Genomic DNA, 18,479 nt, shown 5'->3' on the forward strand with positions numbered 1-18,479 from the left:
GACATGTTGTGAATTTGACAGAAAACCAGCAAAGGCAGGAAGGAACAAAACTGCATTCATAAAAAACTAAAGGAGCTTTAAATGTTATGAAAAATGTAATACATTTACTCTGGTTTAGGCAGACTTGTGGAGAGAGCATTATAGATAATGATTACCTAATTTTCTTTATTTCTTTTACAATTTTAGGTCAAGCTTTTAAGAATGCTTTTCTGGAAGTAAAAGGAAATGTGGCTTTCATCTCCTTATCACTGTGAGTAGGTTTTGATATTGAATATTATATATGTATATTGAAATCTCTCCTTTCTGCTTTTCTCTCCCCCTTTATACTTCCTCCCCCCCTCTTGCCATTTCCCTTTCTTTCCTCTTTTGCTTTTTCCAGGTTCTGTTGCTGTTTTGCAGCAGGTGACCCCCACCCCTCAGCCAAAATCCGTTTATTAGATGTGACCACAAGGTTGATCAGGAGAAGCCACCATGTCTTAAACCCAGACGGGCCCTCTGGAGCCCTGTCCCCTCACCCTAGATCCCCCTCCCCCTCCCCTATCCACCACCTTACCCCTTCTCCCAGCCCCATCCAACTTCAACACCTCCCTCCACATGTGAGGGACAGGCTTCCGGGCTCCGGCTCGCCTCTGGCACACCCCCCCTCTCCCTCCGTAGAGATGAGCCTGGAGAAGCACCAGCAGTTGGGTGGTGGTAGCGGAGGGGAGTTGGGCTCTGACCGGGACCTGCAGTCCACTGCTTCCTCCATCTCTCTGCCCTCTGTGAAAAAGGCCCCCAAGAAGAGGCGCTTCTCCCTGGCCTCTCTCTTCAGGCCGCGAGGCCGGGAGCCCAAATCAGGGCGCCAAAGGTCCCGAGAGCTCCAGTACCCGGGACCCATTGGGCTAGTCGGTGTGGATGGCATCGCCAGCATTGAGAGCATCCACTCTGAGATGTGTAACGATAAGCACTCTGCCTTCTTCTCTGTGGCTGGGGTCGGAGCTTCCTCTGCTGCCGCCTCCACCTCATCTGACTCTGGGCCTTCCTCCTCTACCACCACCTCCTCCTCCTCTAAGGTTGGTGGTGCGGTGACGGCAGATCTACTGGAGTGCCCGCTGTGCCTTCTGCTCCACTCCAGGGAGAGCTTCCCTGACATCATGACCTGTCACCACCGCTCCTGTATGGATTGCCTACGGCAGTATCTGCGCATCGAGATCTCAGAGTCTCGTGTCAACATCAGCTGCCCCGAGTGCTCGGAGCGCTTCAACCCTCACGACATCCGCATGATCCTGGGTGACCGGGCACTCATGGGGAAATATGAGGAGTTCATGCTGAGGAGGTGGCTGGTGGCTGACCCGGACTGCCGCTGGTGCCCTGCGCCGGACTGTGGGTAAGAAGTGAATAAAATACACAGCATGGCAACAAAACAAACGATTAGTAAGAAGGAAACTTTAAGCGATCTCTAGGCAATATACCTCCAGCTCTTAAATTAGAAGACTGAAACTTAGAATACGATAAATATGCCTCACTTAAAACATTTATGAACATTGTTAGTTTTTTGTGAGTTTTGTGTCCTGTATTTTAAAGGTTAAAAAACGAGTAGCATAAAACAACGTAAGAAGTTTGTGTTGGATTAGCTTCCCTGTTATTATGTGCCGTGTTTCAGAGAACTTTGGGAAATGCACAGAAGGCAAATTTGAACCAGTGCTGTTCTCCTGGAAACAATAACTTCAGCCTACAGTCATTTGGCCCACATAATCAGAAGCACCTTGTTCAGGCACACCCATGCAGCAAGTGAATCCTGTGCCAGGGAAAAAGAGAGGAAAATAAGCCTTACATTTTCTATTTTTGTGTCGGTTTTTGACATATTGTTTTATTAACAGTATATTCCTTTGCAGACCATACTCTTAATAGTTTTCAGTGTGGTGGCTTCCCAACAGTGACTTTAAAAAGCTTTGATTCGTCTCTGCTAAGCTTCATTATCTGTCTGCATTCTGGACTGAGTCCTCTGCAGAGTAGAATGATCCATAGCGTAGCAAGTCTCCCAGGCTCTTCATGGCTCTGTGATCAAACTGAATCTGAGGTCATGCACAGAGGGGCTGGGGGGCTTCTGCTTCAGTCACATGCTCCGGGGTTTCCCTCAAGACATTGGCTAGCCACTACAAACGTTTTCTGAACAACGTCTTTAGATTTGTCTCCTGTCTGTTAGCTGGAGTCCTCATGCATCACATCACCTCAGCTGTCACTCTGTCACCCTGAGGGCAAACACACTCAGTGGTAAACACAGTAATTGAGGATGGACACAGCGTCACTACTCATGTCAAGAGTACTCTGCAGCCTCTATATGGATCACAATGCTGATGAAAGAGGGGGACAAAGTGCTTTTGTAGTTTGCCATTCAAAATGCTCTCTAACATACTGTGAGTGTAAAAAGAAGGATTAAGCTGGTATCTGTACATTCTAACTTAGGCACCCGCTAGATGAGTAGAAGTGTTTTGAAAAGGAACACAAGTCTTCATCATCTATTCTCAATGTCAGCTGTCTAATTTTGTTGCTTTTTGTTGCTGGCGTTCTATATGCAAGACATTTACTTAAATATACATATTTTTCTGTTATCTAACATTTTATGCTAGTTTTATTCAGAAGTCTTTTCATTTGTTATTGCAGACAATGACATCGTTTGGACAAAACTCATTCTGTGATTTATATCTATGCATTTCCTGATATGTTTTGCTTGTCTTCTACCAGGTTCGCAGTCATTGCTTTCGGCTGTGCCAGCTGTCCTAAGATCACGTGCGGCAGAGAGGGCTGTGGCACAGAGTTCTGTTACCACTGTAAGCAGCTGTGGCATCCCAACCAGACGTGTGATGCAGCGCGGCAGCAGAGAGCCCAGAGCTTCCGCCTGAGGACGGTGCGCTCCTCCTCCCTCAGCTACAGCCAGGAGAGCGGAGCTGCAGGTGGGCTGCTCTTCTCTCTTTGTCCTGTGGTCACACATTGCTAAACAGGAGCATAGATTATATGCAAGACATTACCACAATGGTAGCAGTGTTACATATGTATTCCATTTCATTGGATGATGGATTGAAGGGAATAGAGTGGTGCGGTGAAGACAGTTTTACGTAGACCAACCAGGAAGATAGAACACTGGGGCTCCCTCGATAAAGGCAATTGGATTTGGGGGAAAAATAAGATCTGCGGTAAACAAATGTTGATGTTACTTACACGTTTCCTCATATGGATAGTCTCCACATCTGAACACCTTTTTTATGATTTTTGAGCATAAATGCAATCGCCAGAAAAAAAAAAGCTGACATTCCGTTATAATCAATGACCAAAAACATACAAACCTATAAATGGTCAGTGAAATGCCCCATATTCATTTATACTGACTGCACAAAGACGATCATAGGGAACGGCAACAGAACGTCTATGTAAGCGTAGTGGAATATCGAAGTTGTTGTTGGGAAGGGGGAGACAAGTAAACAATATTGTTAGGTGTACACAGTTGGACATGACACACGCTGTGAGGCTGCTACCTCAGACGGGCCGAGACTAACATTTCACAGATCAATTGTGTTATTTGTTTCCATAACTCCTATGTTTTAACAAGCAACTCATCACGTCTTGGTGCACGACATCATTATATTATCTTCATTTGTAAAGGATTGTTTAAAAGCCCAGTTTCAAAGTTCTCTACAATGAAACACATTTTAAACACAGAATTGTGTAATATCTGCACAACCTATAGGCATGGACAACGCTGTCAGTTTAAACCTTAATCTGTCTTTCTGTTCACCTCATTATTTATGAGAATACATATCATAAAATGTAAGCATTGTAGCCTGTAATAATTATAAAACAGTTTTCTCTCTTTCCTTTCAGCTGATGACATTAAGCCATGTCCGCGCTGTGCTGCTTACATCATCAAAATGAACGACGGCAGCTGTAACCACATGACCTGCGCTGTGTGCGGCTGTGAGTTCTGCTGGCTGTGCATGAAGGAGATCTCAGACCTGCACTACCTGAGGTCGGTTTATTCAAACGCACACATCTTCATAAACCCAGATTCAGATAATGCCTACAATAGGACTTTGCCCAATTTGGTACAAAAGCCAATCCTAACTTAATTTAAGAATACCATTTATCTTAATTCAACTCATGTTAACTTTGGTTAGGAAACCCTAACCACTCAATCAAACTTGCCCATTATTAAATAATGCTGATACAGCATTCCAACTAAATAATGCTGATACAGCATTCCAACTACGGTACTTGTTCTTCGACGCACAAAATTCTTTATTTTTATTCCACCGGGTTATTTTGGCGTCTTCTGCTCCCACATTCCACATCGCAGAAACTCCGTTCTAACATCAAAACGTTCAGCTCGATCCGGAATCAATGGCTATTATTTTTCTCATTCATAACTTTCATAATTCCAGAGATACATCCCATAACTCATCACATTTTTAACATGGAAGTCAATGGAGAAATTCTTCAGACTTGAAAAATCTTCATGCGACTTCAACTGCTAACTGCTCCTTCATACTGCTCCTTCATACTGCTCCTTCATACTGTCCCTTCATACTGTTCCTTCATACTGTCCCTTCATACTGCTCCTTCATACTGCTCCTTCATACTGTCTAGGGGTGTAACGGTACACGTAACCGTACTGAAATTATTCGGTACGGGCCCTTCGGTTCGGTACACGTGTGTACCGAAGTGTACCGAACGAATATAACGTTAAACGTACAAAATTGAGAACGTGAACAACTTTTTGGAAGTAATTTGCTCACATTGGTATCAACGCGTCATAGAGCGACCAAGTCATTTCATTGGACGAGAGGCCTACCATGAGAGCTGGTCACAGGGATGCGTTCAAATTTTATTTGAGGAACTGTCGAAATGTCGAACGCAGATAAAGTTGAGCTCGAAAATCCTCCAGCATCATTGAAGTCTCCGGTTTGGGAACATTTTGGTTTCGCAGTTACGTACAAGGATGATGGACAAAGACAGGTGGACAGAACCAAAGCTGTTTGTCGGCATTGTTCAACTAAAATTGGTTACGCAGCTGGCAATACATCAAACTTGCACCCTCATTTGAAAAGGCATCACCCGAACGTGAATATCACCGGTACCAAAAGAAAAAAGACTGAAGTGCAAACCCCACTCCCACTAGCATTTAAGCCTCCACCACTCGCAAAAAGTTCAGACCGAGCCAAACCTATTACAAACGCCAAATATCCTTATGTTGCCATGTTAGCAAAGCGCTACCTAGCTGTATCTGCTACCTCTGTCCCTAGAGAGGGTGTTCTCCACAGCAGGAGACATTGTTAGTGCCAGCAGATCTGCCCTTTCGGCAAGCAATGTTGACAAGTTAATTTTTCATTAAAAAATACAATGACAAGCAAGTCATAATGTCAAACTGGCTGCTTAGGTACTAGTACAGTACAGTTCAAATACAGATTGTTTCAGTTCATCGAAATGCTGCACCTTAATGTTTATTTTATTATATTTTGTATTTTATTTGAGTGAATATTCACAGTTTAATAATAATTAAAAATCCAAAACCAATAGTTTATGCTTTGAGTACTAGTACAGTAAAGTTCAAATACAGATTATTTCAGTTCATCGAAATGCTGCACCTTAATGTTTATTTTATTATATTTTGTATTTATTTGAGTGAATACATTATTCACAGTTTAATAATAATCCAAAAATATATATATATATTTTATGTTTTGTGAAAAAAAATTCTGCTGTACCGAACCAAACCTTGACCTAAAAACCGAGGTACGTACCGAACCGAATTTTTTGTGAACCGTTACACCCCTAATACTGTCCCTTCATACTGTCCCTTCATACTGCTCCTTCATACTGTCCTTTCATACTGTCCCTTCATACTTTTCCTTCATACTGTCCCTTCATACTGGTCCCTTCATACTTTACTTCACACTGTCCCTTCATACTGTCCCTTCATACTTTCACTTGCAATTTTCCTCAAAGCTGTTGCCATGGCAACGCATCCCTTGCAATAAAACACGATATTGCTATTAACTCCTATGAAAATGTTCAAAAAGTGCTCAAACTTCACATGTGTGCTAACAGTCCAGCCGTGAAGACATCTACGGGACAGTTGTGAGATTTCTTCAAATGCCGTTGCCATGGTAACACAATGCTCGCCATGAAACACGGTTTCCTCATAACTTCAGTGAAAATGCTCGAAATGGCCCAAAACTTCACAGGTTTGGTAACGATGCAGCCATCAACACATCTAAGCGTATTAGGGGTGTCATCAAATACCGTTGGCATGGTGACAGATCATTCACCATCAAGTTAGTTCAATAGTTTGCAGTTCAAATATTCTGCTGCTTTTCTAAGTCTTTTCTACTTCTCTTTTCACACATTCAAGCCCCTGTGTTCATGTATCATTTCAATCTAAATTCCTTCACTTTCTTCTTACACATTACATTTCAGCATAGCAGTTTAGCGTCAGATTTTCAGCATAAAGCATTCCCACTAGCAATTTCTTCAGGAATTGCATTCTCTAGTTAACTTTGGTGTCCTTCACCTAGCAACGAGCACTTAACAAGACACATAAGATGCAGGTTACATCTGTCAAATAAAGACAAACATGTTTATGGGGACATTTCCCCTCACTGAGAGATAAAATAAATATAGTGTTATAAGAACGCCATGTCCAGCATCCACTGGAGCAATGATACTTCAAAAAGAAAGGAGGAAGGTAGTTCTATTGTTAAGAGCTCTACCTTCTGTGAAGTGAAAGTGAACATTCTGTAGACCCTCCAGAAAAACGTGGGCAAAAATCCTTGATTATGCGGGCTAAAATCCTTGATTATGCAATTAAAAATGCAGGGTTTGTATGTGATTTTATGCGGTGAAATTGCGGGAAGTTGCGAAATATGCCAAATTAAAAAAAAATAGATTTTTCTTTAAACATTGGGCTGTCTTATTATTCTCTCACACACAACCTGCCACTAACGTTAAACCCCTTTCCTATCAATTAAACAGATCAATGTTTATGTATTGTAAAAGCAATTGGGCTATTTTAATCACACTCTCTCTCTCTCACACACACACACACACACACACACTCTTCTCCGCCTCATTCTGTTTTCATTTACTCGTTCGTTATCTGACCAGCTTCAATCTTGTAGGCTACTCACTTCGTTTCTTGTAGCCCTCGAAAGGGTTTTGGAGGTTGATGCCTCGGCTTTCTTGTCCGCAGCAGCAGAAAGCATTTTCGAATGTTTGAATGAATTAAAGTGGGTCGTCACCGTCGATTTTCTCTAAGACTTATGCTCCAACACACAGTTGCACGGGGTGCAGAATACTTTCCCCCCACTTTCGTGAAAGACATCGGGGTACTGCTTTGCCCGGTCTTTAGCAGAAATGTTCGTCGGTAAATGAGATGGATCAGATGTTTTAATCTTGGTGTTTTCTCTCCCGTGTTCCACACGTTTACTCTTCGGTTGTTGTTTATCTTCTGTGATGCGTGAGCTGATGACGTCGCGTCATCATCATCATCATCACTACTTCACGTCAAGACGAGTTACTTTTTTTCTTCTCAAATTTGTGTGGAAAAATTAAAAAAATCTGCGCCATGTTGCCGATTATGCGGTAAATTCTGCGATCTCAGAATCGCGTTTTTATGGAGGGTGTAATTCTGATAATGGTTAATGTTTTGAGAAAAGTTTAGCTTTTTCTGAGTTTGGCTTGGATAAGTAAAACAACATCCTGTTGAGTTGTTCCACCTCTCAAGGTTTCCGACCTGCAATGCTAAATTAAAATCCCTTTTTTGGGGAAAAAGCTATAAAGCCAACCAGCATACTTTTATACTGTTGTCTCGACAGGGAGAAACACTTTTCCCTCAGTTATTTAACACTATAAAAGGTTTAGACCTATCCCAGTTTCGACTGTACGAAAGGAAATGTAGCTTCGCCTCCTTTTTTTCTTCTTTTTCCTTAACTTGTCTTCCCTTTCTACATTTTATCAGTCCGTCAGGCTGTACTTTCTGGGGGAAGAAGCCATGGAGCAGGAAGAAAAAGATTCTTTGGCAGCTGGGAACGCTTGTTGGAGCCCCCGTCGGCATCGCTCTAATTGCTGGTATTGCTGTCCCCGCCATGATTATCGGCATCCCTGTATATGTTGGGAGGAAGGTGAGGAATTGGAGACACATTTTTAAGTTCCCCTGCTTGTAGAGTTTCTTGGACAAGAACATTGACTCATTTGGATCTGTATATGTTAGATTTACTGTATGTAGGGCTGCCTGGACTAAAGAGCTTTCTAGTTGATGCCCAGTAGTCGTCAATTAAAGCAACTAGTCGGTGCACGTTAATGGCATATTATGATTAATGACATTATTATTTCTGTACATAATAGTTATATATGAAAATAAACATTATCGTTTGTATTCTAAATGTAAATGAAGAAAAAAAATAAATAAATACTCACAGCAAACACTGACAAATATGCACGTTGGCAAAATACCTTCGCACATTATGTCCTCATCATGGAAGGAAAACTTTATTTTAGGCTTGACGTTGTTGTTAGTTGGATGGTGGCAGATTTTAGCGAGAGATATGGATACAAAAAAAGGTGTTTTAAACAGCAAGCCAAGCACACAGCTGATGCTGACAGCCCGCTCCTGTCGCTGGCTTGCGGCAGACCACGCTTGAAAGTTTGTCGGGGAGACGCCTGGACAACAACAGCGATAGCTAAATGGGGGGGCTACAGCTTAACATTCTGGAGGACGAGGGGCTGCATTAGATCATTCGGATCGCATCCAACGTGTCGACTGCACATTTTAACCCACAAACTTCAGTCTCATGCATTGACTGTTTATGAAGACAGAGGAGCGGCATTTCGCCGACACCTGTAGGCTTGTCTGTTTGAGCAACTGGCTCAGTGCAGATGAGAGAGAGAGAGAGAGAGAGAGAGAGAGAGAAGAGAGAGAGAGGAGAGAGAGAGAGAGAGAGAGAGAGAGAGAGAGAGAGAGAGAGAGAGAGAGAGAGAGAGAGAGAGAGAGAAGAGAGAGAGAGAGGAGAGAGAGAGAGAGAGAGAGAGATGAGAGAGAGAGAGAGAGAGAGAGAGTGAGTCCAGGTTGTTGTGTTGAAAATATTTGTCATTGTTCCAATGATAATAATCAAACATTTGCATAAAGCAATTTGTCCACTCATATGTTGATAAGAGTATTCAAAACTTGAAAAATATTCCTCAAAGGTACATTTAGAACAGATACAAAATGTGCAATTCATTTGCGATTCATCGCGATTAACTATTTGAATCGACTGACAGCCCTAGTATATACACTTGGGTTGTGCTGTATCACTAATCAGTTTCTGCTTGTCCAATAAGAACTTATAACAAAGTGAAAGTATTCAGACTCTCCAGAATTCCCCTTTTTAGGCCTGCCAAAAAGAAGCCAAAAAACCTTTCCTCCCTGACAAACCAGAGCACATTCAGCCGGGTTCACATGACACATGTGAACCCTCTGAGCATGAATCACCTGCATTCCACATGCCCTGCATGAATGAAGCTGTTCAGTCTTGACTTTAAAGAGCAACTTCCAGGTCAAAGACACCTGTGAATAAATGTGTAGGAAAATGATGAATACACTAGATTTTCAAAAAAATATACAGAAATATACACTACAGTGACATCTGGCGTCGTTTTTGTAAGAAATGTTCACGAACGCATAAAAAATCCTCGGCACGTGACCTCCCGCGTGTGACTTAACAAAGGGGAAACAAGGGGAAGAGCGGCCGGTGTAACGTATTAATAAACATGGATCCCAATGCTAGTTTCGACACAGAAGAAGTTGAACCTGAATATTCGAATGCATATGACGGACCACAACCTTATAATTATGAGCCTGCTAGGCGTCCAAGAGACCAGGAGCAGCCAAGGATTAGAAGAAATAACGGCCATCGGAGAGAAATTGAGCTGTGGTGTGAGGAGAACCAGTGGAGAACTGGGCAGCTATCTTGGTGAGTGACCGGCGTTAGCTACAGAATGTTAGCTAACGTCACATCACAACATTGTGAAGTTAGCTATCATATATCAGGCTATAACTAAAGTAGCATTGATAATATAGTAATGTTACTGGCAGTACTGTTGATACAGATCCATCCGTATCTCGCGTTACCTAATGCAACTCCACACTACGGTGCTGTGTACCGGAGGAGAGACGCGAGATACGGCTGATACTTGACGATCTGGCGGAGAAAGGTTGTGGAGCCTCCATTGATATGCCGTTGTAAATGGCTTGATGGAAAGCAGGTGTGTAGTCGGGGAGGGTGCAAAGCTGATTGCAGCAGGTGAGTTGAGGTTGAGCCGGGAGACAGGAGTGACAGCCACCACGCACACACAAACAACACAGACAGGGGGAAACAAACAAACACAAAGGAGACGGCTGGAGCAGTACAGCAACCACAGCGTTACCTAATACAACTCCACACTACGTCTTACGGTGCCGTGTACCGGAGGGGAGAGAGAGAGAGAGAGAAAGCAGCGAAGGGGGGGGGGGGGAGAGAGATGTAATACGGTTTCCTGATAAAGCTGTGGAGAGTATGTGCTGCAGGGAGGTGGATGCACAACGCCCCCAGGAACGAACGCTAGCTCCGGTCCTTTTCCCGTGAGGGAAACTGTGGACTCGATGTCCTGACAGGCAGGTATTTGTGCAACCTGCACAAACACAATACTCTTTCCCTCTGAATTCCTGCCCTTATATCTCGTAAAACATATCAAATCCTACATTCACTTTTTTAATTTTAATTTTCAAGCAAGTTTAAGCATAAATGTAGGAAAAAAAAGAAAACCTGCAAGATGCTCTTTAAATATGGTGCCTGATGAATCACCAGGACAAAGCCAGTTACTTGCAATATAGTTACAAGTCTCATCAGAAGTACTTTGTCTCTGGCCTGAGCTGGCAGAAATCTCTCCTATGTCAACCAAATTCTGAAAAATATCTCACTTAAATCTTTATTGGCAAGAATTTCAACATTAAATGAACCTTGTCACTCAGGGACAGAGGAGGACAATAAAAACACTGATTGGGTGAACAGTCTGTGTTTGCCTCGGACAGACGTGTTCCCTTTGATCTGACACTCTGTTGAAACACAGACACTGAATCAGCACAAACACTTCAGACAGAGTTCACATCTTTTGAAACATTTCTCCCAGGAAAGGGATCAGAAGTCGAAAATGCACTGAATGTTGGAATCCGGAAAACGCTCACTACACAGGGAGAGAATCCTGCAGCATCCTTCCCGGATGGGAACCAATGCTTTAATCTATTCTCAAAATAATATCAGCTGTCATCGGTGGCTGGTTACTGTACACTGGAGAATTACTTTCCCACTCTGGCTTGTTGGCTACCATGTGACCAGTTGTTAGGAGATTAAAATAACATGAGTCTTCCACTCAATCCAACAATGTAGAGTTGTTGACACTGTTCCTGTCTACTGTCAGTCCTATCAGTCCTTGGTGTGTTCAAGGCCACAAAACTGTGCTCTCAGCTGCTTTGGACACAGACTGTGTGCGTCTCATTGCTCTGCTTCTCTCTGAAAGATCCACAACCGTTATGAAGGCAAAGATATCGTCAACCACAAGAGAAACCTGGTGATCGCGGGGGGGGTGACTCTCTCTGTCATCGTGTCTCCAGTGGTGGCTGCAGTCACTGTGGGTCAGTGTCCGTCCCCTTCACGCACTATGTTCATTGAAATATCCTTGTTTTACTTTGCTAGCCTCAGGAATTTATTTTGTTTATTCTCAGAGTTCCTATTATTTAAAAGAATATCTTGTAGCTTACTTAAAGTCAACTAGTTACCTTACTAATCACTAAGTTACATACCATAACATAACTATTGAAAAGCAAATCGTTTTTTACTCTTCTCTACAAGAAGATGGAAAAAGAGATGGTTTTGTATATGGTGTGCATGCGATAGTGTGCTCCACTGTTTTGTATATAATGCCTGGTCTAAAGTGTACCTGCTGGTCTCTGTCTCTGGTCCTCAGGAATTGGAGTTCCCATCATGCTGGCGTACGTCTACGGTGTGGTGCCCATCTCACTGTGCCGGAGCGGGGGGTGTGGAGTCTCCGCTGGGAATGGCAAAGGAGTTCGCATAGAATTTGACGACGAGAATGACATGAATGTTGGCAGCGGGGCGGGGGCCACTGGTAGGCTTCACCGCCCACATCCCAAATAACCCCCACTTCCCCCCACCTATAAAGACACCCAAGAGTGACTTTATGTGTTTATTCCCAAGTCTTTGCTGACACATAAACCACCGAGTCCCTGTCCTAGAGAAATCTGTTGGATTTCATCATTTAAGACCCAGCACTGACCTTCATTCCCGATTGATTGATTGATTCATGATGGCTCTTTCTATGCAGATACTACATCAGTGGCAGACACCAGAAACAACCCCAGTATAGGTGAAGGCAGTGTGGGGGGGCTGACGGGCAGCCTGAGTGCCAGCGGCAGCCACATGGACCGTGTGGGGGCCACCAGGGACAGCCTGAGTGGGACGGCGTCCACCAGGGCCCTGGCCGGGGCCAGCATCACCGGCAGCCTCTCCGGCAGCACCATGGTGCACTACCTGAACAGGTACTGAAACCACATTTTAGTTTTGACTTTGACAATTTCACATTACTTTTTTGGCTGTTTTGTTTGCTAGTTTTAGTTTTCTGTAGGTTTTAAGAAAGGTTTAGTTCAGGCTTTAAACAATTCTTTTGAGTTCTCTTCCAAAGCAGGCATAATGTCTCAAAGAGATGTAGCTTCATACATACAAAATATATCATTTAAAAAAAGACATAAAATGAAATGAAATAAAAACACAAACAATTGGGCAGTAGCAACATTATCCTAAAAAGAGTACGTACTGACTGCAGTTTAAGAAGTACTTTCCTTTCAACCAGATCCCTGTCCCTTATTTCTCAGCATGTTTGACCCATTAAAATAGACAACAGTTGAACCCAAACCTTATCATAAGTTTCATTTTCAGAATGTACGTTATCTTCTCCATAGAACAGCAATTACTAATTTCCCTCAGCCATTGGCCCACCTGTGGCCTCCGAGTGTTCTTCCATGACAAGGCAATCGAGCGTTTTGCTTGGAGTAAACACATGTTTATGAGATTCTTTTTATTCTTTGTTATGACTGGGGTGGAGGGGTAAAGTCCCAAAATAAACAATTTAGGATCAAGAGGTATCTTAACATCAAGCATTTTGTGAATTATTTGTGAGATCTCGCACCAGAAAGTTGCAATCTCTTTGCACTCCCACATGCAGTGGAAAAGTGTGCCTTTAGACTGTTCACACTTAATACAAATATCTGGAATGTTATTATTAAACTGATTTAATATCACAGGTGTTATGTACGTGCGCATCAGCCAGTTGTGTTGTAGTAATTTAAATCTGGTATTCGCAGTTTGCCTATGTGCCTCAGTGCATATCACACCCCCGTCATCCAAGGAAATATCCTCTTCTATATCTCCCTTCCAGGCGTTAAGCCGGTCGGTAGAGGATTCAGTGGACTTGAAAACCAACAGGTCATATGGACTACAATATTGAAATCTGTTCCATTTTTGGAGTTTAATGTTGCAGAGTTTACAGACATTCCTGCTTCGTCATTCTTTGGTATTGATTCAATTATAATAGATAAATGATTTGTCTTTATGATTATTTTAATTTTAATTTAGCCATGCAATCTTGTTTTAGTTCAGTTTGAGTCTTTTTAATTAGTTTGAGTTTACAACCACAGCCCTATATATATATCAATGATATATGTTGTTGTCAGGCTGGAGGTGCAGGCGGATGTGCAGAAGGAGCGCTACAGTCTGAGCGGGGAGTCTGGCACCGTCAGCCTGGGCGCCATCAGCGACAACGCCAGCACCAAGGCAATGGCTGGATCCATTCTGAATGCCTACATGCCCCTGGACAGGTGGGCTGACCGGCGCTTTAGATTTCAGGAAGCTGTCAGGAGAGAGAGGGCATCAACATGTGTGCGCTTTTCTGTAATCGCTGTCTGAAATAGGAGACAGTGAAATATCTATAACTTGCATACCTTTGATCACACAACATTAATACAGAGTGAATATCACTGCTCACGTCAGTACTGAAGAAAGGTATTCAACTATTAATATTTGAAATTGTAAGATAGAATATTCATGTGGGTTGGCTGTATTTAAGATGAGGATCCAGTATTTATTATAGAAGCATTTCGTTTTTAGTGATGTTACAACAAGCTGCCAACAGTTTAGTGCAGGGGTGCCCAATGTTTTTTGAACCGAGAGCGACTTTTAAAGTTGCCAGTCTTCAGACATCTACCAGTCCAAATAGAGAGTCGTAGCCATTACTGACAGCCTACTACCAGGTAAATACACACTTCTACTTGTATTAAAACTGACCTTTTTACAATTAATACTTCATAAAATACTGCAGATCCTTTATCTTACCTCTTTTTCTAATCTACACACATACAAGTATTTAACTGAATTTACACAACAGTGTTGTTGATACAGAGTTGGAGTTTATTTACACGTCACATACTACAGTGGGTAATGTTTTGAAGAAACATTGAACAGTGCTGCCACACATGACACAGGGAAAAAAGAAAATACTTATATAAAAATAGTGTCGCTACAAAAGTATAAATGAGGCTTACTAATAAGACAACTCAGATCTGAAGCTACACAGGAATCTGCTTCCAAAGTGCAATAAAAAAGACAAAATTAATAGAATCAAACCCTTTTTTTGTTTTATTTTAGTAGAGTATAAAAAGAAATGCCTTTTTAAATAGAATGCAAGCAACACTAGTTTCTTAACCTGAATTGATAATAGACTATAATCAATTTAAGTTTGCATTCTTATACCATTTTGTACAATAATTATAATGAATAAGTTCAAACAGACTAAAACTTACAGCTGATTAATAACGGTATCTAACTTGAGTTTTTATTATATCAATAACCTGTTGAAATGCTACTGTTATTTTTAGTGTCCCCAAAAAGCGCGTCGGCAGCCTCCAGGAATGCTTCTTTCACAACTTTTCCATCTTTGAAAGACTTCATGTGTTTCGCAAGAACGTGGCTGACACGATAAGATGCTATGGTAGCAGCCTTGCTCTTGTTGTTGGGCCGGGTGAAAATGGACTGCTGTGCATTTAGCTGTCCTTTCAGGTCCCTCCCCTTTTGGGAGCGTAGTGCAGAATTAGGAGGGAATTCCGTCTCGTAGCGTTTGTGCACTGTTTTGAAATGCCGCTCCTAAATTACCATTCTTCGATAAAGCCACACTCGCATAGCAGAGGAGACAGATGGACTTTGAATTGGAATAGATACAAAAATAATCATCCTCCCACTCTGAGTGAAAATTATATATTTTGGGCTTTTTTGCTTCTGCCATAATTGCGGTCTTGTGTGTGTGCGGACTGTCACTCCTGTTGACACAGACAACGTCAGCGAACTATGCCCACTGCCCACCAGCCACGCCCCGACACATGGGGTCACGCCAATCATAGAGCTTTGATGCGTTCAAGTGCATTATTCTGGCACAGGAAGATTATGTTATAGGACATTAACGATACAGCAGAATATTGTTGTTCTATTTTTAGACACATCTTGCGATCGAATGGGAATCGCGATCGACTGGTCGGGCACCCCTGGTTTAGTGCATCCTGCCTGTCTCTTCGGACTTTCAGCTTTTCAGTAAATCAGCCCTTTGAAACTCGTTTGTTATGCTACCCACACACCCACACCCATATACACTGCTAAAGTTTTCTCTTCATTCCTTCAGATTATTGTTTGTGTCATGCCTCCCTCTCATGTTTCAGAGATGGGCACAGTATGGAGGTCCAGGTGGACATTGAATCCAAACCGGGCAAACTGCGGTGCCACAGTGGCAGCAGCAGCGTGGAGGATGGAGGCCATGTTGGCCGCTGCGTCTGGAGCTGCCCCTCCAGTGGCTGCCCGTCCTCAGAAGGCAAAGGCACCTCCACAAAGTGGGCCAAAGAGGCATCCTGCTCCTCATCCTCCAGCTCTGGCGCCAAAAAGAGCAAAAGCAAGCTGCGCAAGAAAGGGGGCGGCACCAAGATCAAGGAGACGCGGGAGGACCTGGACGCCCAGCTGCTGGAGCAGCGCAGCACCCACTCCTCCGAGTTCGACTGCCCCTCGCTGAACGGAAGCCTGCCCTCTGTGGCTGACTCTCACTCCAGTCACTTCTCGGAGTTCAGCTGCTTCGACCTGGAGAGCATGAAGACGTCCTGCAGCCACGGCTCCAGTGGGGGGGACTACCATCCCCGCTTCGCCACCGTCAGCCCCTTACCTGAGGTGGAGAACGACCGCCTGGAGACCTGCCCTGCTTCTGCTTCCTCCTCAGAGGGACATGGAGCTGTGAACTCCCCCGACTCCACCACCTCCTCCCTGGGCCCCGGCGCAGAGCCCCCCCCTCTCTGCTACATCACAGAGGAGAATGTCAACCTGGTGTGCCCTGCTGAGCTGGACTCTCACAGCAACACCAGAGAGCTAAAAGAGAACAACAACAACCACCCCCCTCCCACCACAGCCCAAGAACGTCTGTATACAGACTGACATGACATTTCAATACCTTAAGTGCTGCACACATGCTATTATGAGTTAACATCTTTTCCTCCGAACTAACAACCACAGCGTACAGTTTAACCGACATGTTCTGTCCTTCCCTTAAAGTTGCTGTGTTATTTGGGGATTTCTTCTTCTTCATTAAAAACAGCCCTGAGTTAACAGTTTGTCCGCTGACTGGCTTGTTGGGAGTATTACTAGCTTTCCAAAGTGCAGCCCGGTGAGAAATGTAAGGTTATGAATGCTGGTTCTCCCTGAGCGAACCCAACACTGCGGACTCTTTCTGTTCACAGTTCACTCAGTGACCGCTTGAAACAGATATTGGTTGCTGTCCCATTGATCTGTGTAGGATAAACCCAACCACTGTGCCAGCTCTGCTAGTATTTAATTTTGCCTCCACGATGCAATAGCATGCAGAAACCTTAGTGTTAAGCTTTCCAGATGTGAGCTCAAACAGGGAAAAGGCACCTACCCCCAAACTTAAGTAACAGAAGAACCTTGTCCTTTATTATAATATTTCCCTTCCTGGATGTTTGTTTGATCTGTAATGTATAATCTTAACGCCTGGGTTTAAGATCCTTCATCATTTTTGCGCGAAAAAACCCCCAACTGAGATTCTGTTTAGATGGATGGACCCACCTGATCCAGTTCAGACCTGTAGCTGACATTGCCTTTAACTCAGTGTGTGTTTTAGTGCTAAAATGACTTTGGACACCCTGCTTTGTTCTGTGGAAAGCTTGTTGATATGCTGAGGGTGGGGGGTTGCTTTGAGAAAGGTCTCTGGAAGGCCACAATTTTTTGAGATAATGCTGAAAGTCATTATATTAAAATTAACCAATGGGTTGGTCAATTCTGTGAAATTGTATAAAGAAAACGTTTTGTCCTGTTCAAAGGTGATTTATTCAGGCTGACGGCCTCGCCTCACTGAGTAAGAGAGAGCTTTGATATCTTTCTTTGTAACTCATGGTGCCTTCAAGAGCTGTTTGTGTTCTGTTCTTCTCTACACAGTGTCTTTAACACCTCAAACAACTACTCATTATAGGTTGCAGAATGTCTGTCTGTGTAGGAGGGATGCTCATTCACATACTCAACATACTGTGGTAGACATGATAAATGAAGACTTTTCAATTGCCTACCAAAGACAGCACTCAGGCTTTTGTTAAATCTTAAACCGGTGGCTTGTCACCTGTAGACGCAGAATGCATCCTTTGTCGTCCTGGGGGTGAATGAAGCTACGCCCCAGGATTATACAGACACACAGACTGCTATTTTTGTACATGCTTCACCAATGCAAATATCTGAGGCCTCCCAAACGCCCGAGGCACCTGCACTGTTCTCTGTATTTCTTATTGCGTTGATGTTCTGCAAGGCGCAGAGGTTAGCAGGGATACAAAGGTTGGTTCTGGGTTACCTTTCCTGTTGACTTTACTGTGACTTCTGTTTGTGTTGCCAATCGGTGCTGCTGAGCAGACTTGAAGTCAAATTCAGTTTTCAACACTTTGCTAAAGCCTGTCTTCACTGCTCAGTGGTCAGCTTTACCCTGAGCCGCTCAGGTGAACCTCTAGCAGGAAGCTCAAAGCATCTTGGATGGTATGTTGACCCAGGTCTGTTACTGAATGATCACTGGTTATGGTTCAGTTGATAAGGCTAAATGCTGCAGTCCTTCCCCCCCATTAAAGCAAACATGTTGTCTTGTTTTTTTCTCCCTGGGTTCGTTTCTCATTCTTTACCAAAACTTCACTTTTCTTGATCCTAATTTCCACACTAGTGCCAGATATCATTTGTAATTTGTGCAGAATGGCATAAGGTATTTGTTTGGTAATTTGCTTTACTATATGCATATCAGAAAAATAAAAAATATATATGAATTATTCTTGTCCTGTCCTC

General features: G+C 43.2%; 1 protein-coding gene across 2 annotated transcripts; it reads left to right on the forward strand.

Annotated features, from left to right (window-relative positions):
- Positions 1–518: 518 nt before the first annotated feature.
- On the forward strand, positions 519–18,461 carry LOC307045760 (E3 ubiquitin-protein ligase RNF19A-like). 2 transcript variants are annotated; one of them, XM_079691703.1, is made up of 9 exons: positions 519–1,366; positions 2,725–2,933; positions 3,859–4,003; positions 7,991–8,153; positions 11,566–11,680; positions 12,013–12,174; positions 12,391–12,604; positions 13,796–13,939; positions 15,827–18,461. In XM_079691703.1, exons 1-9 carry the CDS (start codon positions 660–662, stop codon positions 16,581–16,583), a joined length of 2,616 nt encoding a protein of 871 aa, XP_079547829.1. In that variant the 5' UTR covers positions 519–659; the 3' UTR covers positions 16,584–18,461. The 2 variants fall into 2 exon arrangements, with proteins under 2 accessions (XP_079547829.1, XP_079547830.1); XM_079691704.1 differs by lacking the exon at positions 13,796–13,939.
- Positions 18,462–18,479: the final 18 nt, after the last annotated feature.

The sequence above is a fragment of the Notothenia rossii genome (genome assembly GCF_949606895.1).
Source record: "Notothenia rossii genome assembly, chromosome: 7".
Taxonomy (NCBI): Eukaryota; Metazoa; Chordata; class Actinopteri; order Perciformes; family Nototheniidae; genus Notothenia; species Notothenia rossii.